The sequence below is a fragment of the Neophocaena asiaeorientalis genome, unplaced genomic scaffold (genome assembly GCF_003031525.2).
Source record: "Neophocaena asiaeorientalis asiaeorientalis breed wild unplaced genomic scaffold, Neophocaena_asiaeorientalis_V1.1 scaffold52, whole genome shotgun sequence".
Taxonomy (NCBI): Eukaryota; Metazoa; Chordata; class Mammalia; order Artiodactyla; family Phocoenidae; genus Neophocaena; species Neophocaena asiaeorientalis.
This window is the reverse complement of record NW_020173927.1, coordinates 343676-367299: the sequence shown is the minus strand read 5'-3', so window position 1 is coordinate 367299 and position 23624 is coordinate 343676. Positions and strand designations below refer to the sequence as shown.

At 42.9% G+C, this 23624-nt stretch overlaps 1 protein-coding gene across 2 annotated transcripts in view; it reads right to left on the bottom strand.

Moving 5' to 3' along the window:
* The window catches only part of SEMA5A (semaphorin 5A), a 346899-nt gene that overhangs the window by 287215 nt on the left and 36060 nt on the right, over window positions 1–23624 (bottom strand). For both annotated transcript variants that reach the window (XM_024752519.1, XM_024752520.1), the window contains exon 2: window positions 8215–8411. In XM_024752519.1, coding sequence (XP_024608287.1) covers window positions 8215–8335 — 121 coding nt within the window. In that variant the 5' untranslated portion in view covers window positions 8336–8411. The remainder of the gene's footprint in view (window positions 1–8214; window positions 8412–23624) is intronic.

Sequence of the window (23624 nt, the reverse complement as noted above, 5' to 3'; positions counted from 1 at the left end):
GGATCCTGGGATACACATAAGGAGCCACAGAACAGGTATGGAGCCCCAAGGGGAGCAGGTGGTGAGCCAAGCAATGCCAGTGGTCCTGAGGTCTGTGAGCCAGTCAAGTGAAAAGTGGTAAGAGGCAGGTCCATGGGCAGGGTTGGCAGTTAACAGGGAAAAAGGAAATGTGTACATGACACCCTCCAGACTGGGAGAAAGACAGCCTCTCGGAGGTAGGGAAGAGCTGGGGCTCCCAGTAAGTTAACATAAAGAAGAACCAACAGAAAGTTACAAAACTTGCCACACATTTTTATTGTCAACACCGAACACATCAATGCCTTTAACAGGAAGGCAATGGAATATAGTTATACCATTTGAAAGAAAAACACAGGATCCGTGAAAAATCATCATTCATCCTGTAGTATGGGAAAAGAACCCGAGTATAAAATCCTGGGTTGGCCCCTTTCGGTCATGGTTTTTTGAATCACCCAAGGCTACATGTGGGGATAAGGCAGTTGTTTAAACTCGAGGGCCACATGCCACATCCCAGTCCGGTCCCAGTGATGGCACAAGCTGGAATATCCATTTCGAGTCCCTCAGACCTGGGGCCAAATGTTGCTAATCTAGTGTCAATCATCTATACAGTTCTTCCATAAGTTCCAAAACAATTCTCAGGCCAAACAACAAATCCAGAAGTAGGAAGACACTCAGCAGGAACATCCAGGAGTTACAGATAGAGAGCCCAGGGAGCTGAGAGGAGAATTAACAGCACCTGGCCTGATTCTGCCGGCAGAAGTCATCTTGGGCATTAATATTAAGTGCTGTCAATCTCAGTCCTGGGCAAATATGTGGACAAGACCATAATTCAAAAAGATACAGGCATCCCTATGTTCATAGCAGAACTATTCACAATAGCCAAGACATGGAAACAACATAAATGTCCATTGACAGATGAATGGATAAAGAAGATGTGGTACATATATACAATGCAGTACTACTCAGCCATAAAAAAGAGTGAAATAATGCCATTTACAGCAACATGGATGCAATTAGAGATTATCGTACTAAGTGAAGTAAGTCAGAAAGAGAAAGACAAATACCATATGATATCACTTATATATGAAATCTAAAATACGACACAAATGAACCTATCTACGAAACAGAAACAGACTCACAGACATAGGGAACAGACTTGTGGTTGCCAAGGGGGAGGGGACGTGGGTGACTGGATGGATTGGGAGTTTGGGATTAGCAGATACAAACTATTATATATAGAATGGATAAACAACAAGGACCTACTGTAGAGCACAGGGAAATATATTCAATATCCTGTGATAAACCATAACGGAAAAGAATATGAAAAAGAATGTGCACATATATACATGTATATGTATATTTATGCATATATATGTGTAACTGAATCACTTTGCTGTACAGCAGACGTTAACACAACGTTGTAAATCAACTATATTTCAAATGAAATAAATTTTAAAAATACTAAGTGCTGTCAGCTAAGACACTGAAAAAAGGCCTCCAAATTAGTCATGATATTAAAACTACAGGACAAAGTAAGCCTGAGTACGGTATGACTCACCCCAGCGGTGGTCTTTCTCTGTGTGTTATGTGAAATTGCCCGATTCCTATAACTGGAGCACACTCTCTAAATTGCGAGCGTGCTGGGTAAACTTTAATGATTAAACGAACAAAAGCAGAATATGGCACTATCGCCTTAAGCGGACATTAAACATTTAAAACTCATTTTGGATACAGTTATGAGATTCAGTAAGCGTGCTGAGAAACACGCTGTTTTGAAGGGTCACTATTTTCCCCCCTTTATTGGAACAGACGTTTAAGTAAACGACACGGACCTAAGTGTGAAGGGTGTGTCTGTCACGGGTCAGGGTGTTTTAGCAGCCACTGCACGAGCAGGGATAAATATTCCAGAACATGCAGTCAAGGGAGTACCCTTGCAAACACAGCAAGCTGTTAGGGCTTGCTGAGCAACGAACTCCACAAGACAAGCGGAGCCCGAAGTGGTAAATACTTTCCCAAGGCTGGGAAAAAAGATCCTGCCAGCACCTTCTGCCCAGCCAAGTAAATCAAATCAAGACTTCAATGGAATGTGCTTACTTGTACTGAGATGTTCCTGCAGACTCTTCCTGAGCAGCCTCCTGTGCAGAATGCCTCCAACATATAATGCTAAATCATGAAATTTTAAACGTACCCAGAAACCAAGATGGTAAACATCAAGATGATCCAGCCCTCCCTTTATTTCTCTCTTATCAGTGTTTCATCATACCTTCTCAAACTTTCTTGTATTGACCACAGTAGAGTGTTTATGGGGCATAGCCATGGCCACCTGCTCAGCTATAACAGGAGCCATTTCAAGGACTGACTGGGCTCCGAACAACCGCAGGGAATCTTTTATGTCTGTTTTTGATCAACAGTCTTATCCTTTCTTAAGAGAAGCACTTCCTTCCTAAAGTACCCATACTCTTGGCCCATGGCCTGCATACTCCTTTCTCAGCCAAGATGGAGGTCCCCAGGTACTCCCTCCCTCTAACTGCCCTGCATCCTGGGTGCCCTGGCCTCCCTCCCTCTGGGCTGGCTGGAGGTGGGGTCTCCTTCCTGTGAGCTAATCCCTCACCTGTGCCCAGTATCCTATCCCCTCCTATAGCCCCGGGGACTTTGCCTAGTCAATTATATCCCCCTGTCTTTTCTCTCTTTACCAGTACCATTTAAGGATGATTAAGTAATGCTCTCTTAAAAGCCGTTCCCTGTCCTCATGTCCCTGGCAACTGAGAGAGTAATTTTGATGTCTATTTCTTCACCTTACCTTTGTCCCTTCACTCATGAGCATCTAGTTTTATTCCCAGCACTGCTGCGAAACTGCTCTGATAAATGCCATTTGCTACGGGTTGATGTGTCCACCCCACGCCCACCCAGAGATATGTTGAAGGCCTAACCTCATGCACCTGTGATGATTGTGACCTTATTTGGAAACAGGGCCTTGATGTAATTAATTAAGATGAAGTCATGCTGGGTGACGGTGGGCCCTAAACCCAATACGACTTGTGTCCTTATTAAAAGAAGAGAGGGGGCTTCCCTGGTGGCGCAGTGGTTGAGAGTCCGCCTGCCGATGCAGGGGACATGGGTTCGTGCCCTGGTCCGGGAAGATCCCACATGCTGCGGAGCGGCTGGGCCCGTGAGCCATGGCCGCTGAGCCTGCGCGTCCGGAGCCTGTGCTCCGCAATGGGAGAGGCTGCAACAGTGAGAGGCCCGTGTACTGCCAATAATAATAATAATAATAATAAATAAAAATAAATAAATAAAAAGAAGAGAAAACAGACACAGACGCACAGAGAGAATGCCATGTGACTACAGACTCAGAGAACTGGAGTGATGGGTCCACAAGCCAAAGAACGCCAAGGACTGCTGACAGCCACCCGAAGCTAAGAAGTGGCAAAGATTCTTCCCTAGAGCTTTCAGAGCGTGGCCCTGGTGACACCTTGCTTTTGGACTTCTAGCCTTCAGAACTGTGAGAGAAGATATTGTGATTGTTTTAAACCACCCAGTTTGTAGTATGTGGTTACAGGAATACTGGGAAACTAATACACCATTGCTGACAGAGTTTCTGGGAAGGTAACCACCTGTCCCAGTTTTCCCAGAAGACAGTAGGGCATTCAGTGCTGCATCCCAAAAAAGTCTCGGGCAAATCAGGATGAGTTTGTCACTCTACCTTCTGGCCCACAGGTGCCTTGAACTGGCTGCATCATCAGACACTGACGGCCACCTCCCTCTTGAAAAAGCTCTCCTTTCTTGGTTCCCATGATACCTGTTCTCAATTAGTTAACTCCATCCGATGGCAGTTAGGAACTCAGCTTTCTCGATCTAACATCATTTCAGATTCCCCTTCTTTATCCCGTCTGGAACCAACAGCCAAGAACTCAGGGCTCACTCTCAGTGCCTCCTGCTTCCTCCTGTCTTATATCCTTTAAAACATCAGCAACTCCCTCTTCAAATCTCCAGAATCCACCCAATTCTTTACATTTCTGCTACCACTCCCGTAGCTCAGGCCCTCATCGCTGCCCCCTTTGGTCACAGCAGCGGCCCCAGAATTTGCTCTTCCTGCCAGCATTTCTCCATCCTCCAAGGTGAGCCTGTGCAGACAAGAGGGGGACTTCTTGAGATGCCTCTTGATGCCGTGCATTATTGAATCCTCACTGTAAGTTTCATCTCCCTCTACTTCCTCTCTGTAATCTGAACTGACATTTCATGGCTTACTGTGCTCGACACTTGCCAAAACCTGCTGTGCGCCCCTCATGAGATTCATAAACACCTTCTAACAATCATCTGGGACTCAGCTCTGGCACTGCTGCATCCTAGAAACCCTCCTTAACCATTCCTCTACAGCCCAGGCTGTCTGGTTCCGACACCCCTTCCCCGGGCTCACACAGCACCCAGCAAAGACACCCGAGAGGACCCTTAATACAATGTAATGCAACGGTCCTTCTGGTTTAGATTCCTCAAGATATTCTAGACCCTTAACAGGAACTAGGTTTTTTACCTCTATCTCCTCCATATTTAGCACAGACCCCCGGTACATATATAGGCAGTTATTAAATGCCTGTTGAACGTTCACTACAAATTTTAAAAATGAAAATTAAAAGTATGTTGAGATGCCATTTATGAGCTGCAGGGTTTTCCCAAATCCCAAAGTTTAACAGTGCACTCAGTTGGAAAGTCTAGTGCGAAACAGATACTCCTATCCAGGACAATGAGAATGCAAAATGGTGCAACCTTCATGAAAGGAAATCAGGGAGTATCTAGCAAAACTACAACTGCATTCACCCCTTGACCCAGCAATTCCAATTCCAGGAATCTCTGTCAAGGTTACACTTGCAAAAATATCAAAAGATGTGTGTGTAGGAGTCATTACACATTGTAACACTATACATGATCACTTCTCCCAGCAGCGAGTTGCTGAGTAGACTAGAGTTCATTACATAGAGAAGAGCTATGTGACCATGAGAAGAAGTGACATAAACCCATACTACTGGGACGTGGACTCCAGGGCATATCATGATGTCAAAAAACGCTAGATAGAGAAAACTCTGTATACATGCTACTTTTTAAGAAAAGAGGGTATGAATATATATGTGCATGTGTATGTGTGTGTGGAGTTTGGTTTATATTTAAAAAGAAGCATAAACTATAAGTAAGCTAAAGGCAGAGAGAGTGAACAAGGTAAGGAAAACAGTTCCTCTGAACACCGCTTGTTTTATTAAGTTGACTTTAAAACACTGCAGAATAATGTAATGTAAATTTTGAAAATCTCAAAAAATCAAAAGTGAAATTAAACAAATGAAATTAACTGGATTTTGAGTTGGTGGCACTACCATACAAAGGGAAATTGTTTCCATTTCAAGGTGCTAATTTTGCTTCCATTTTCCAGTGAGATTTATACCCTGAGGACTAAAAGAAAAGAAGAAAAATCATCCAAAAGGGTTTTCTGTATTCAATAAGGACTAAAGTTGCACAGAACTTTTATTCTGAAATGACTAAGTATGAATTACAGGAAAAGGCAAAGGAATAATTATGCTGACCTGCAGGGACAGGATTCTGTGCACAGGAGAGAAAGATAGAGACATAAAATAGAAGAGGATCAGAAAGTCCCTAGAGTCCTGGAGATGAACTGGAAGTATCCAGAGCAACTTCTGGTGTGTTTTAAAGAACGTTTTCCTTAGCTCTATACACTGAAAACACCTGACTTTGATCACCCCTATGCTTGAATCAGATAAAAATGGCTGATTCTCAGGTCGATGGAAGGAAATGGATAAGAGGAGTCTTATTATCCTAGAGAATAATCAAGCCATCCAAGGCCACTTGGGTTGTTGCCAAAGAACTCAGGGGTCAACCTCAAGAGGCTCCCCTAGGCCTGAAATGTGACAATTTCACCATCTGTAAGAACATAAGCTGCAAGGGATGGAAATCTACCAAATATTGAAATCCATGTATTAAAAATAATTCTAATAACCACTTTTTTAAAAAAAAAAAGCAAACATAACATTTTATTTGTCCCCTCTGGATAATGCTGGAGAGCCAACTAAGTAGGCTCTTTACAAAAATGGTAAAGGGAAGAAAAGTAAGCATTCACTCTGCTTTTCCTATGTCAGTTGCACCCTCAGGGCATTCAAATAGTTGAGGAGGCAAAGTTACTTTATGTAGAAATATTTCAGCCATTAAATGAAAAAAGAATAGTAAAATTAAAAACTCCCAGTTTTCCACCCGTGAATGAATCAGGAGATTTAGGCTGTGACCCTCGATGACGGATCATTTCACATCCCGTTGAAGGACACAGCACCACCCGTGACACAGCGGAGACACAAAGATGCACACCTGAATCTGGGCCGCCTCTGCATATCACTACTAATTTACAGACACGTTCAGGACGGAAGAGCGTCCGAATGACAGCAATGGGAAGCTGGGCAAACCCTGGACTGTGGAAACTCTGCAGGATGATGGACTCAAGCTTCTTTAAAAATTAATTTGCAAGGGGAGAGCAACAACAACAAAACACAGTGAAGGATGAAGAGACTCAAGACATACACCAGCCAACTGCAACCGACGACATCAGCCAACTGCAGTAGATGAAGGTCCTTCCGTTCCTGACTCAGTTCAACTGTTACCAGAACAAGGCACAAGCATTCCTGTGACCATCAGGGCTCTCACAGTACTCACTGGATGTTTGCTAATTTTATGGCATTAGTTTTTGTCTGGGTTTCTGATGTTTTGGTGTGATTACGGCATTACGAATTCCTTATCTTTGATAGCCAAGAAGTGAAATATTATGGCACTATTATAGCATTTCTTGAATTTGCTTCAAAATAATTTGGTGAATGTGAGTAGAGCACGGGTGGGGATATACAAGAAAAAAGGTGGGCCAGGGATTAATAAATACAGGGGCTGGGTGTTCCTTAGACTCTTCTATTTTTGTATATATTTCAAATCTTTTTGTGATACAAAAGTTATAAAATAACAGACCACAAAACTATTCATTGGATGAATTATTAAAACACAATGTCTGATTAATTATACTCAGTTTCATGATATAAGAGCAAGTTCCTTGAGGACAGAGACAAAGACTAGTTTACTCATCACCTTAAATGCTTAGAAATGTCCAGGGTGTAAAGAACCCTAAATAAATTTTGATGAATTAAAGAAGAAAAGAATGTGTATACACACTAATCAATTGATCCTACAGATATGTAGGCATATTTGAGACAGTAAACCAATTCTGTCTGCCACGCAATGCCAGATAGAGATAAAGGCGTACATTGTGTGGTGGGACTAAGGCTTTGTTGGGAAATGCTGAAATGAAGAATTTTTTTGTTTTGCTTGGTTTTGTTGTTATTTCTGTGGGTCACATTTTTCTCCCCCGGTTCAAATGCCTAGGAGGCTGACAGCACCTGTTAAGTAAAAGTGGCCTCAACAATGGGACTTTCTGCCTATGATAATTCTGAGCTTGGATTCTTCTTTTTTTTTTTTTTTTACATCTTTATTGGAGTATAATTGCTTTACAATGGTGTGTTAGTTTCTGCTTTATAACAAAGCGGATCAGTTATACATATACATATGTTCCCATATCTCTTCCCTCTTGCGTCTCCCTCCCACACTCTCTATCCCACCCCTCTAGGTGGTCACAAAGCACCGAGCTGATCTCCCTGTGCTATGCGGCTGCTTCCCACTAGCTATCTACCTTATGTTTGGTAGTGTATATATGTCCATGCCTCTCTCTCCGCTTTGTCACAGCTTACCCCTCCCGCTCCCAATATCCTCAAGTCCATTCTCTAGTAGGTCTGTGTCTTTATTCCCGTCTTACCCCTAGGTTCTTCATGACATTTTTTTTTCTTAGATTCCATGTATATGTGTTAGCATATGGTATCTGTCTTTCTCTTTCTGATTACTTCACTCTGTATGACAGACTCTAGGTCCATCCTCATTACCAACAGCTCAGTTTCATTTCTTTTTATGGCTGAGGCTTCTTCTTAAGATAGTGATCAGTTTCAGGATATGAAACTCTTGCTATGGGGGATTTTGTATTTTTGCTCTGATTTTAAACAATGTCTAAAACAAGACTCACAGAATGATAGAGTGATAACCACTGCTATTCTGAGTATGCAACGAGCATTTAAATGGTGCCTTTGCAATCAGAGCGTGCTCGACCCTCACCTTTATAGGAAATGACCGGGTGCTCTGCTCTCTGGCACTGAGATGCATCTGTCTCCGGCTGGGCGAGCCTCCACCATCCCAGGCTTGAGAAGAGCCACGCAATGATGCAGGGTCCCTTCATGGTGGGCAGGAGACCTTAGGCTCTGGACACTTGTCTTTAACCAGAAGCTCGTCGTCCCGTCATGTGGGGAAAGTGCCTAAAACACGCAAAGGAGAACAAGTGCATTAACATGGGTTCACGTTTTCTGGTGGCTGGTCTTTTAGTAAAGCCCCATCACGCCCTTTAAAAAAAAAGAGCCTTGCAGGGCTTGGACAAACACACCTTCTTCTAGGAGATATTTCAGAAATGTGTGAGTAATAATGTATGTCTCAATCTAGACCTCTTTTCCTCCCAATAATTTTATGAGATAACCCATTGATTATAAAAGAAGAATGTTCAAGTTTAAGCTCTATCAAGTCGCCGTCGTCCCCACCCCCATGAAGAATTCAGTTTCAGAGTTGTGACCATCGATTGGTTTTCCCCTGGAACATCATTCTCGGCCGGTCATGCAAATGCAGATCTACATGTGGATGCCCTAAGAATCCCTCCCCTTCCCTTTTCAAAATACAAAAGCCCCTATTAAATAAGGCCATGACCATTGTCCTTGACTAATAACCTGATTAATACTATCTACCCAACTCTTAAAAATCACCCACAGTGGGTGCATTTCTCCTTTGAAATTTACAGATGACCTTCCTGCAAAGTTTTTGGCTAGAGATCAAGTGTGCATTAAATAAAATCTATATGGAGCGCCTACTGGGTGAGATGAAATTGCCGTGCTGGGAGCTGGGAAACTTTAAAGATTACGAATAATTTAAAAGATTAATAAGCTTTAAAATAAGATAGGCTTATAAAAATAACTATAATCCAAGCTGTTAGAAAATCATAAAAAGAAGCAGGAGCGCTATGGGGGTTAGGAGAGAGAGTACGACTGCTACTTAGAGAGATCAAGGGTGGGTCAGAGGAAGACTTCATATTTGAGTTTAATTGTGGAGGATAAAGAGGATTTCAACAGATGGAGACTTCTGGAAGTAATCCAGAAGAGGATGAAATGATGCACTGGAGGGCCAAGTGGAATGAGTAGGCAACATGTGTTGGGAACAGTTTACTGTACTTGACCCCAGGGGACAGAAAGGGGAGAAATGGAAAGCAGCTTAGAGAGAATGTTGGGTTAAGATTTGGAAGGTGAATGAATGATACTAAGGTCTGAGGTCTCTATTTTTAGGCAATAAGCTACCACAATGTATTAACATTAGAAGAAATAGTAATCATTCTCACCATAGAATACACAGGAAATCAGCTAAAGAAGAGCAGAAAGGTCGAGAAGTTAAATTGAAGATACAGCAATTGTTCAGAAGAGAAAGAAAGGAAGCTGTGACTTCAGGTGGGGTCAATGTGAACAGAAATTAAGGTAAACCCAGCAAACACTCAGTGTGATGGGTCAGGCAAAGTACAGAAAATTAAAGATGTCCACAGCTTCTTCGACCTTCCTCCCACTGAAGGCTGGATCTTCACCCCCTCTCTTGAATCTGGGTTGGCTCTCTGACTGCTTTGCTCAGTCAGATACAACAGAAGTGATGGTACCCTAGTTTCCAAGCCCATACCCTAACAGGCTAGCAGTTTCTACTTCCTGTCTCCTCTGGGGCACTGAGACACTGGGTCAGAAGCCCAATGTCCCTGAAACTGTCATGCCAGGGAGACCACATATACGTCCTCCTGGTGATGTTTCCCACTAAGCCCAGCTTCCCAGCCAGCCCCACCAAGGCACCTGATATATGAGTAAAGCTGAAACCCACTGAGTGACTTTAGTATCACAAGAGCAAAGAAATCAACTAGTTGAGCGCTGTCCAATTTCCTAACCTCCAACGTGTGAAATATAATAAATGGTTATTGTTCTAACCTGTTAAATTGGGAGGAACAGAAAGCAAGGAGGCACAGATGGACTGAAGATAAAGAATGTGAGTCACTTTGAGGACAGTCATGCCATTTTTTAAAATATGATAATCAACAGAAGAAGTTCTAGAGGAGGATATGATCATTTGGTTTTGTGCATGTTGGCTTTAAGATGCCAAGAGAATATTTAAGGAAATGCAGCTGACTGTGGAAAATCCAGGTTGGATGCTCAGGAAAGAAAAGAATTCAGAGACAGCGTATAATCTTTGGAATGTTTAAAATCATGGGTGTGGTTGAGACTCACCAAGGGAAAGCATGAGAGAAAAAAAAAGGGTAAAGAGAAGTGTTTATTTAGAATTTGTTCAAGAAAAGTAACCACACGAAGATGAGACAAGAGAACAGATATAGCGCATCAAGTGAATACAGCACCATGGGAGCCAAGTTAAGTTGGAGGATAGAAATAACACATTTTAAAAAGAGGTCTCAAATGTAAAATAGCTAGCTAGTAGAAAGCAGCTGCATCGCACAGGGAGATGAACTTGGTACCAAAGCACCTAGAGGGGTGGGATAGAGAGGGTGGGAGGGAGACGCAAGAGGGACGGGATATGGGGATATATGTATACGTATAGCTGATTCACTCTGTTATACAGCAGAAACTAATACAACGTTGTAAAGCAAGTATACTCCAATAAAGATGTTAAAATTTTTTTTTAATAAAAAATAAAAAGAGGCCTCGTCCACTGTACCCTGATGAGGTAGAGTGAAGACTACTGGCTTTAGTCAAAGGACATATATACACTACCAAATGTAAAATAGATAGCTAGTGGGAAGCAGCCGCATAGCACAGGGAGATCAGCTCGGTGCTTTGAGAACACCTAGAGGGATGGGCTAGGGAGGGTGGGAGAGAGGGAGACGCAAGACAGAAGAGATATGGGAACATATGTATATGTATAACTGATTCACTTTGTTATAAAGCAGAAACTAACACACCATTGTAAAGCAATTATACTCCAATAAAGATGTTAAAAAAAAAAAAAAAGGACAGTCAATGGTCAACTCTGGGGTCAGTTTCAGAAAAACAGGAGACAGAGTCCATGACATGAGAAACCAAGAAGGGAACAGATGAAGCAAAAGTGGGACAGAATATCTGTGGTAACTTGAATGCTAGGTAACCCCAGAAAACTCAATGAAATCAGGTAAGCACGGAAGGACCAAAGTTCAGAAAATTTTAGGGTACAGAAAACAAATCACTAAATGTGGCTTCTTTTCTGAGGAGTGGTGAGTGGAGAAGAGACTGTAGATTTAAGAGGGAGAGGTGGTATAAGATCCAGAAAAACAGGGGTGGCAAACTATTAAGGTTCCAGTAGAGAGGGTGGTTATGAAAGGGAGGAGAGGGGCCTCTTCTTTAAAAAGGGGTGTGCACATGAGTACATGGTGATATGTCAACATGGAGAAAACACCAAGTGGAGGTACATTGAATTTCACAGTCTCCATATTTTGCGCCTCATTGACTCAATCCTCCCACGGATGGAAATGTTCAAATTAGGCAGAGAAAAAAGTGAAGGGGCTGCAGATCATGATGAGGCAAGAGTATGGTTTCCAGAGGAGGGAGAGAGTCTGAGCATGAACGTGGGGGAAGGAAAGGAGAGAAAAACTGGGAGCCAAGGATACATCTGTCCAATGGGTCCATAATCCCTGACCAGGCCAGTACATTGTAATGGGCAATGGAGGCACACGTGCTATTTTTTCCTGGGTTTTAAAATTAAAAGTATGATTAATTTCACTCTTGGAAAAGGGGTCACAGTCTGCAAAACTGGAGACTGCTCTTGAACTCCAGTCTGGAGGCAAATACATGAAGCAGCCCATCTTTCTTCTCCCTCTGACCTGAGACTTATGACATGACATTTTACCAAATGACATATCTTAATAGGAGTTTGGGATGAACACATAGACACTACTATATATAAAATAGATAATCAACAAGGACCTACTGTATAGCACAGGGAACTCTGCTCAATATTCTGTAATAACCTAGATGGGAAAAGAATCTGAAAAAGAATGGATACATGTATATGTAGAACTGAATGACTTTGCTGTACACCTGAGACTAACACAACATTGTAAATCAACTATATTCCAATATAAAATAAGAAATTAAGTCTAAAAAGAGTAACACCCAGTAGAGGCGTTTTATTTTATTTATTTTATTTTTATTTTTGGCTGCGTTGGGTCTTCATTGCTGCGCGCGGGCTTTCTCTAGCTGTGGCGAGCAGGGGCTATTCTTCGTTGTGGTGCACAGGCATCTCATTGCGGTGTGTGGGCATCTCATTGTGGTGGCTTCTCTTGCTGTGGAGCATGCATGGGCTCTAGGCACAAGGGCTATTGTGGCGCACGGGCTCAGTTGCTCTGCGGCATGTGGGATCTTCCCGGACCAGGGCTCGAACCTGTGTCCCCTGCACTGGCAGGCGGATTCTTAACCACTAAGCCACCAGGGAAGTCCTGTTAGAGTTGTTTTAGATGTAATTTTGATCTGTTCAGAGCAAGGAGATTTGGAGCACCCTCACCAGTCCACTGGGGAAAGAGCTGCAGGTAGAGTATCACTGCCCCACATCAAAACAAAATGGTGATGATAAAAAATTATGGGAAGGGGCTTCCCTGGTGGCGCAGTGGTTGGGAGTCTGCCTGCCGATGCAGGGGACACGGGTTCGTGCCCCCGTCCGGGAAGATCCCACATGCCACGGAGTGGCTAAGCCCGTGAGCCATGGCTGCTGAGCCTGTGTGTCTGGAGCCTGTGCACCAGAAAGGCCACAACAGTGAGAGGCCCATGTACAGAAAAAAAAAAAAAAAATTATAGGAAGGATAGTGAAAGTAACCGTGAACTCTCAGCAAGTACTAGCTAGCTGTGTGGCAGGCAGGACACCAAGCACTTACACCCCCACCTGGCAGCCAGCAGGCACCCAGAGCAGTATCTCTGACACATCAACTCCCACTGAACAGCATCCATCACAGAAATGAACGGAAGCATGGCCGTCTCGACCTCTGAGACTGAGCTCAGGTCACCCTAGGGCTAAAAGCAAATTCCTCTCTTGCAGATAGTTTTCAGTGTGTCAGACCCAAGCCAACATAGAATCCCCTTCTGTTAACCATGAAACAAGTTATACAGACAGCTGCCAACTGGACCTGTCCTATATTTCCAATAGCCATGCATTCCCATCTCAATCCTAACATCTTGCCTCCCGAAGGAAAGCTGAAGAAGAATAACACAAGTGCCTGAAACGTTCCTTCCCTGGGATGTTGAAAGTGATGATTAGAGAAGAAAATGCCCTGTCAAGTGAAAGAGCTGCTAAAATGAGACAGACCCGTGGTCCTATGGGGATGAGATGAAATTATATGTTTGCCACGTTAAACTAAGGGAAGCACATTTAATGAGAACAGGTGATTTTTAGAAGTTTATAATTTTCGGACTATAACACGTTACCTTTGTTCTTAAAATAAAGGTACTGTAAACAGTCAGCCTGGGAAGGTACCAGGGAGGGGCGTTCACAGTTTTCATTTACATCAGGGTTTTCTGAGCATCCTACCATGCAAAGCTAACTCGTTGAATAGTCCTTTACTCAAAACAGGCTCAGATCGAAATATCAGGTCCTTCCATCCTGGACTCTCACCCCTCAGTGGAATATGGTGGGGTGGGGAGAAGCATATTTATATCAGAGATTTTAGTGCTCAATCTATTGCCATTTCGAGCCAGGTAATTCTTTGTTCTGGGAGCTGTTCTGTGCATTTAGCAGCATCCCTGGCCTCTCTACCCGCTAGATGCCAGTAGCAACCCCCCAATCTGTGCCAACCAAAATTGGCTCCAGACTTTGTCAAATCGCCCTGGTTGAGAATCTCTGATTTGTATGTATCAAAATACCTCTCCCTCTTTAGAAATTAAATAAGCGATCATCACCTGAAAGATTAGTTTTAAATATGCTTATATAAATCACCCAACTGAATTCATATTGAGTCATTTCAGCAAAATTTCAATAAAAACGCAAGTCATGTTAATTATAACTATTTGCTACATCGGGGAAATACATGATGAAGGAATTTTCAAAGGATCAATTTCAATAAAAGTTGTTCGAATTTCATCCTATCACCTCTGGAAAATTAAAAATATGTTTGGTGACAATACTAAACAAGTGGATTTTGCCAATAGGAAGATTTATTACAGCAGGCCACTTTGGGCTACAAAACAGAAGCATTTTTGTTGCATCTACTTCAAAATCCCTGAAGCCTTCCCTTTAGTTTCCTGATGTGGGAGCACGTTCTCTCCATGAGCTCGATCTAAATAAGCAAAGCTCCATATATACATGTTTGTGCAATAAAAAACATTTCTCAGTCACGCCCACACTGCAAATGAATAGGCTTTGGGGAATAGAAAATAACTGTTCCTTTTAGTTAAAAAAAACGGCTGTCAGATAAAATAGAAATCAAAAGAATGAAAGCTTACACAAGAAGTTTTGCTTCAGGAACTAAGTCTAACTAGTGATTAATAAAACCAGATCCAAAATAAGCTTCAAGTGCTTTTTTTCAGGGGAGGCTGGTGTTCCTCTGAGTCTCTGACCCACTGTAAAGTTGGAAGTGGCCAGATGCATGGGTGCAACTCGGAGAGTCCACAGAAACTCTGCCAGCCCGGCTCCCACCTGATGGCTTTAGGACCTCCATCGCAGACAAGATGGAGAAGTCAGGTGAGAGAACTGACCAATGAGCTGCTCGGAGAGGACCAGGAAGCCGAGCCCCACACCCACTGGAGCACAGCAGCCCTTGGCAGGATGCTTCGCGTACGCATCTCAACTGTAAAAACTTACAGTCTGTTGTAACATCAGAAGCACGACAGGATTTATAAGAAGGGGATGGACAGCTCTTCTGAAAGGTCTGTGTTTGCCCTCATCTTTCCATCCATCTCTTGGCCCTATTCCATGGGATCAGATGAAACACTCCCCCAGAGACTAAAGCCCCAGCCCGAACCGAAAGCAGCAGAACCACTGAGGAAAATCAGTCCATCATCTGAACAAACCGTGGAGCCTTATTCCCGCACACCCTGGCACAGCTAAACATGGTGTTACGACATCTACTGCACAGTCGTCAGCTGCTGCCAGGTAAACAGCCTCGCCCTATTCAAACCCCCTCAGGATTTTCCACTGCTTTCCGAAGAGAATACTCTGCCCTTCCACCAACGAGCCATCTCCTAATTCCACCTCCACCACTCCCAGTGCCAAGGCTTCCCTTCAGCCCCTCCCGCCTAGCCACGGTCCTCCGGGTAAGCCTTGCACACTCTTTGCATGTTTGCTGATGCCTCGGGCCCCACTGCTGCCCCGAGTCTTCCCACTACCCAAGGTCAAGGCTGGCCTCCACCTTCTGCACACACAGCGGCCGCCTACTCCTTTCTGGGAAACCCTGAGGAACCAGTTACAGTGCCTGCTTCCTCATCAAGGGTTCCATGGAAAGTCATATAACCTTACGCCTTTCTAAGCTTTGACTTCTCCTTTGTATCATAAACAAGCTACGGGTTGAACACGCAGTTACAGCCCCAAAGGTATGCATTCCGACAAGCTGAATCGGCCATCTGAATGAATCAGAAGTCACGTAGCCGACGTTCTATTTAGCAGCATCCAGAACTCACGCATCCCTTGCCACTGAACAAGCACCACTGTCAGAGGGTTTATGCAGCCCCTTGGCACACAGGAGACAGGAAGTGAGTCAACAACTCACTGAATCCGCGAGGTGGAGGGGCCGGCTGAAATCACCTCATCTCTCCCTTCACTTTGCAGCAGAGAAAGCGAAGGCTCAAATGGATTGAACGGATCTTACAGATTAAGGTAAGATCAAGTGTGCAGTGTCAGGCCATGTCAAAACAGGAGAACAACCCTCTGGCCCTTTGCCTGGCACACTCAGCCTTCCTGCTCACGCTGGTAAAACCACACATGTATGGCCGCAAGTTCAAACAACCCAAATTACCCCCAGAAACACAGTCTTCTCCCCAGAGTAAAGCGTAAGAGATGAACCCATGGCCTGGAAACAGGGGGCATCCTTAATCCAGACAGTCACACTGAAGGATGCCACCTGTGGGCAAGGGACAGTCCTCCAACACAGAAGAGGACGCAGTCTGGGCGTTTGCAGCTCACAGGTATGAGTAGTCAAGCAAGTAAAAGTCCATCTTTTGATAATTACCAAATTATCCTAGAAGTAGGAGCAAAGTCTTAGGGAACATAGAAAAGGGAGGAATCCCTCTGAATGGATGAAGAAGACAGAAGCTATGGCTTCTGAAGGGGTTCAATTTCAAGTGTTCAAAGAAGGGGGAATAAAGGTCAGGGAGCATCTAAGCCCGCACTGTCTTCATGGCTGGAAGGAACCTGTTGAATGAATCTGTGCTCTTTCCTAGTACTAATGTCAGACATTCTAGGTACTGAGCAGGAAATGGGATTAAATGAAGAATCAATAGAACAATAAACTTGGGCTCCCCTGGTGGCGCAGTGGTTGAGAGTCCGCCTGCTGATGCAGGGGACACAGGTTCGTGCCCCGGTCCGGGAAGATCCCACATGCCGCAGAGCGGCTGGGCCCGTGAGCCATGGCTACTGAGCCTGTGCGTCTGGAGCCTGTGCTCCGCAGCGGGAGAGGCCACAACAGTGAGAGGCCCGCGTAACGCAAAAAAAAAACCCAACAATACAATAAACTTAAGTTAATGCACAGTGTTCAAGTAAATAGATTCTTCTAACCTTTTTCAAAAACAATAACCGAACATTTTATTCTTTGGGAAATAAAGCAAAATTAAAGTTTTCTTGTTATTGCGTTGAGTCTATAAGGGCAATCAGGATGTTCACCAGACATATTGCATTTTCACTTTTTAGGTACATTTTTATGAAAATTGGATCCTCTTTACATTATTTTAACCCATGTACCGTCACTGCCAAATTTCAGCCAAAAGAGGTTTAACACAAATGAATTAGTGCAACGTTTTTAGGAATGTCTTAATGAAAACACTGACCGCCCTCAAGTACAGAAACACTGCCAGATGCCACCTTCAGGTAACTGAGTAAGAAAATGACTTTATTACTCATAGGTTTTCATCGTATCTGAACTGAGATGAGATAGGATTTTATGGCTATATAAAATGACTTCATGGAATAAAGTGGGAAAAAGCAAACATTGACGTATTTTACACATTTCAATAATGGTGCAGCTCCAGTGACCTTATTTTATATCTCTCTTCAAAGGGAATTGTTATTACACTTTTGTCTTTTTCCCCTTGTTTAGCTCCAGATCACCTGGAGGGACCATAAAAATAAATGAAGTCCATTTGATAAAATTATCACTTACACAAAGGCAATATTAATTTTATCTGTCAGCAGGTTTTAAAACTAAGAGAAGGTTCATTCAATCTACTTCTGTAATAGGTAAATCAACAGGAATATTTTCTAAGAATGAAAAAAAAAACCCTTAAATAACGGGTCTTTCAAGGCAATATAACTATATTGACAATTTCTAAAGGATTTATCTAGAGAGAGGAAACTCATAGGGACAGAACAAAATAATCACATTATAAATAACTCTCATAATGTGACAATTACTATTCATAGCTCCCGTTCATTTTTAGGTGAGATAGGCAGGAGCTGCAGTGCCACTTTGTCTCTTGTCACCTAGAAGGTGTGATGTCTATGAAGACCCGCAAAAGCATTCAACACTGGCAGGAAGAAAAGAATGCTCCCCAACGTTTCTGCTCTGGTCAGCGTCACTGGTCGCCTTCTGATTGCCAAGTCCGGTAAGCTGATGCAACTGGACATCTGTCACCACGGCATCTGCGCCATGTCCTCTCCAACTGAATATCTCTGCAAACCCTCTCCTCCCTGGTTTCCTTAACACCCCAATCTCCCTGTGTGCTTACTGCATCCAGAACTCTTACTTCCGTCTTCCCTTTAAATGAAAGTGCACCCCACCCCAATTTCTCTCTCTGAGGACTCACCCACCATTTTCTCCTCCTTCATCTTCCCAAAGGTCATGTGTCATTTTGTCTCTGTGTTCTGACAACTCTTCCCTTTTACCCATATTTAGAATCATGCCCCACTCCCCACCCTAACCAACCCTCTCTATTTCTCACGTCTACATGGTTAGCTGTTTTTGACAGGTTTCCCTGCCTCTAGTTCCAGTTCTTAAGCTTCATCTCTGAGTAGCCTTCTCTGACTTTTTTCCACTTCCCCCCCCATCCCCATGCGGCCCCTCTGTACATCAACACTCATTTCTGTTATAGTCGTTATCACCCTGAACTACAATTGCCTGTGTATGTGCCTCATTCTAAAACAGGCTGTGAAACTCTCAACCTCTGGACAATACGGGATGTAGTAGACACAAAAAGTTACCACCTGATGAATGAGTTAATGGAGAAAAACAATGTAAATCAACATACACCTCTCTACCTTCTAATCAATATTTATGCTTCCATTAAAATGCAATTCTTGTTCCCTTTCCTTCTATGACTCTACTATTCATTGTCACAGATGTTTTATTCCTCTATTAAAATTCTCTTAACATCTGGTCCAAATATGAGGATTCCCATGGTTCTGAGAAATGTCCTTTCTAAATGTCATAGTTTTCCAATTAGTGGTCAAAGGGATGAAGGGATTACTATAGGCAGACCAGCTAAAAAGAGGAAGTCTCCCGGGTCTGGAAACATGAAAGCACATGGAAGATATAACTGAAGTGTGTGAACCCTGAGGGGTTTGAGCAAGTTATTCTGGCACACCATAATTTGCTGGAACCACTTGAAAAATCAAAAGACAAAAAAAAAAAAAGGAAGATATTACAATTCACAGCAGAAGTAAATTCATCAAATTCATTATTCTAGGGTGAAAATACCTTGAAATTGTATCAGATAAATTTACAGATAATAGCCTACTGATACACTTGGGAAAACTAGGCTATTTAGTGAAAAGACCTCTGATTGGTGTTTTCAGATTTCAGTTGGGAATGGCCCTTGTGTGTGATGTCTGATGAGACCTATTAGGCCAGTGGACCAATACACTAAAGCTGATTCATTTGAGTTCAAATGTGTCGCACTCTTTGGTCTAAGGACAAAAAAGATAGACCTCAAGAGCACTAATTACAATTTTGGGGTCCGTTTATTAAAAACAAGAATAAGAAATCCTTACAAAACTAAAAAATAACTATATTGTACTGCATATTTGAAATTTGCTAAGAGAGTAAACCTTAAAAGTTCTCATCACAAGAAAAAAATACTGAGCCATATCATCAAAATCAAAGATTCTGCTAATCGGAGAACAATAAAATACAAGAAACTGCAAAGAAGGTTATGTGGTAATGCACAGCATTAATACATCTCTTGTTTTCCTGAAATAAGCCTGTAAAATAAGTATTAGCATTCTTTCCTAGTCTACAGATGTGAAGACTCAAGGAGGTCCCACAGATAAACAGAAGAGCTAACAATTCTAACAGGTACATCCCTGGCTCCAAATCCATGGTCATCTCGCTACACTGAAGGTACCATCCCAGTGTATACCTCGTTTCTGCAGTTATCATTTATTGACTCGGAGTCGGGAGCTCTGCTAGACACATGGATCCTCTGGTTAAAAAAAATTAGCAGGTGCCCTATTTCTACCAACTGACTTCAGTTGGGGCTGAATATGTGTTTCCTCAGGGGCAGAAATTTCGTGAAGTGACTGGAAGCATCTTTCACCAATCCTGGAGCCTGAGACCTCACTGATCATAATTTAATCCAGATGGTGATGAATGTGCACCAGCCCTTGAACAACTGTGAGATGGCCTTAGCATCTAGTGTCACCCTCTGCTCACCATCTACACATCCTCCTGGGAGCTCAAGTTATGGAAGAGCAACCATCAGCAGGTGAACATAGATGTATATCTCAGCTCCAACCTGACCCTGACACTGCAACTTCCATCCACGCTTCTCTTCTACTTGAGTGCAGAGAATTACCTCCAACCAAACATGGACCTAACAGACCCTCAGTTGCCCCTCTTCCCTAAATCTGCTTCCTGCCTGAGTCCTCCCCATAACAGCTAGAGTCATTTTGGCTTCTCTAATTCCCCCACCTGCCACTCTACACCATCAGTAAACCCTGTCCTATGGATCACACACCTGGTCGCCTCTCACCTCCATGGCTGCAATCCCACGTGAAGCCGTTTCCTCTCTCCCCTGTACTCAGCAGAAGCCTATCTAGTCGGGGTCTTGGGGCTTTCACGCGTGCCTCCCCTGCAACAAAGCCTATTATCTACATTACAGCCAGAGCAATCTTTGTAAAGAGACTAAACAAGTCAAACTCAGAGAAGCAGAGAGTAGAATTGGCTGCCAAGGGCTGGGGAGTGGGAGAAACGGGGAGATGTTGATCAAGGGGTACAAAGGTTCAGTTATGCAGGCTGGATACGTTCTGGAAATCTAATGGACAGCATGGTGACTATCGTTAATAATACCATATTGTGTGCTTGAAATGTGCTAAGAGAGTAGATCTGAAATGCCCTCACCACACACACACACACACACACACACACAAAGGTAACTAGGTGACGTGATGGATATGCTCATTAGTTTGACTGTGATAATCATTTCACAATGTGTACATATATCAAAACATCACATTGCAGTTTGTCCTAATGATATGGCATGTTTATATGATTTCCTAATACTGGAGCACCTTTGCATTACAGGCCTAACTATAACTAAATCAAGGCAGATTATTATTTTATTACAACTGATTAATTCACTTTACTAAGATCTTAAGTCAGTTGTAATTGTGTATTGCCATTTTTAGGTTTTGTTATCGAAGTTACGTAAGTTTCATAAAATTGTTTAGATAATTTTCCAATAAAATTTCCATCTTATTTGCTCTTAAAAGAACCCCAGAAAAACACATCATGTTGTACGCTGTAAATATATGCAATTTTTATTTGTCAACTGTACCTCAATACAGCTGGAAACAAAGAATCAACGAAAATAAAACATCTGTATTCTTTAAAGGGTTGTCCCCACCCACTTCTGCACCTTCCCCAGCACTCCCGTGCGCCGTGCTGGGGCCACGCACACGCATACACGCATCTCTCTGGTATTTTCGCCCACCGAGCTCATCACCTTTCAGATGCCACTTGCTGGTCCTTAGGTCCAGAGGTTGTTTCTCTAGGTCCTTCCAAGGGGCCTCCTTCTCATTACTCAGGTGTCCTTCAATGTCACCTCCTCAGAAAGACCTCCCCAATCAGGCCAGCTGAAGCACAGCCTCTTCCCCTCTACCAGATTCCTCTACGTTCACTTCTTCAAGTCACTCAAAACTACGTGAAATCACTCAACTGATGTATCTGTTTATGGCCTGTTTAACCCACAAGAATATCAGAACTGGAGGACTGAGCCTGGGTCTTGCTTGCTGGATGTCCCCAGGGCCCAGAAGACAGTATGATATTAAGTATTATCGACTGACCGACTAGATCCTAGAGGGGATAGAAACCAAGACAGCCTTGAACTAAGTGATGGAAAAATCATTGTAAAGGCCTGGATACTTTCTGCCAGTGCTGCTGAGGAGTGCTCACGGCAAGTTTCAGGGGCGTTTCCATGGAAAACTACAAGTTCCCTCACAAGGAATCAATCTATTAGGTGAGATTTCAGGAGAACAAGTCAACGAAGACCATGAATTAGCTGCCACAGAAACATCGAACGATTAGCACATAATGCAACGCGGGGACACACAGACGTGCTGTGAACACATGGTGTTTTATTCTTCAGTTCATTAGCCTGAAACGTGGAAAGGTCATTGAGGACATTACAATAAAGGTCTCCGTGGTTTAAAGTAATCCCCAAGTGTGTTAAATTCTGCACTTCAAAGTATTAAAAGCTATGTGATGGTGGATATGTTAATGGAAACACAAAAAGAATGATTCCTAAATACAAGTCCAGGAAAAGCAATGACAGATTGCATCAACTTGGCACGCTGTTCCTTAACAGTAAAGGGGGCTAAACACTGCTGCAGGATGCCTGCTTGCTTGATTTTGCCTTGTGAAAATTAAGAACTACCTATGGTACCCCTCAGCCTACAATGTCCCGGTGACCCGCCCTGCCCACCACCGCTAGTTTGGGAGAGGCAGCATTGCAGAGATGAAACATAGACACTGGACCCAGACCACCTGGTTTCCAATTAGCTCCAACAATAACCTGATGTCTCAGGTTCCATTATCTGTCATATGGAGATAAAAACCCATAGCTTAAGATTATATGAGTTAATTTGAAAGAACATAGAAAATTCCCTAGCGATTAGGAAGCACTAAAAAAGTTTTAATAAGTAAGAGCTATTTAAAAAAATGCTTCTTAAATCTTGCAGGAAAAGAAAATCTCTAACCACCAAATTAGTGTCTTCCTACAAAGAGATGATAAAATCAGTTCACTGTTTAAAAAGAGCTGTGATGGTGGGTGGCCTCAGCCTTAGGAAAATTCCACATCTCCCCAGGAAGCTTGTAAAAGAACATTCACAGCAGCATTTTTCATAATAGCAAAGACTCAGAAATAATACAGGTGTCCACAAGAGAATGGAAAATTTTATGGTATATCATATCACGGGGAAAATGGATGGACACCAGCTACATACAACATAAACAGATAATGGAAACATCACAATGAGAGAAAAAGTCAAGAATAATATATAATATAGTAAATCGCTATTTATTGCAAATAGACAAAGAAGCAAAACTAAACAATAATTTGAATTTGTTAAGACTATATTTAAACACAATATTGTAAATCAATTATATTTCAATTTTACAAAGATAATAAATATCATGGAAACATCCTTTAAGACAATTTAAAAATGTGACAAAACATAAAAAATACATTTAAAAAGCAAGGAAACGTAAAGAGAAACTTCACAGTCGTGCTCACATGAAAGTGAATAAATAACTGAATGAACAATGGAGATAATTCACTATTTCATCACCTCTCCATGATCAAACCACTTGGATCAACTAGACTCACTAATCTCCTCAGCCCCCCCCCCCACCCTGCTTGTCCACTTCCACCTTTCTGGCTGGAACACACTCTTCTATGTCTGTATTAGAACCTCATGCCTCCTCTGAGGTCCAGATCAAACACCAGCTCCCCCATTCCCATAACCACTTCCCCAGTGAGAAACAAGGTTGCCTCCACTGAGCCTCCTTGGGATACAACTGTCTGTCTCCACAGCCCTCAGCTCACACTGTCCAGCTTCTTCTGCCTGTGACATGGCATCCCTGCTGTATGGGAGGACCACGCAGGAGAGCCTGTGCCCTACTTGCTACTGTAGCCCCTCAAAGCCCACAACATTTTCTTGCACATAGAAAATGTCTAATACTTTTTGAATGAATGGGTCAACCAACCACTTACAAATAGCGGAAAGAAGGGTCCGGCTAACATAGGAGGAGGTTGGAGAACAGGTGAGTTTTGGAAGTGTGGGAA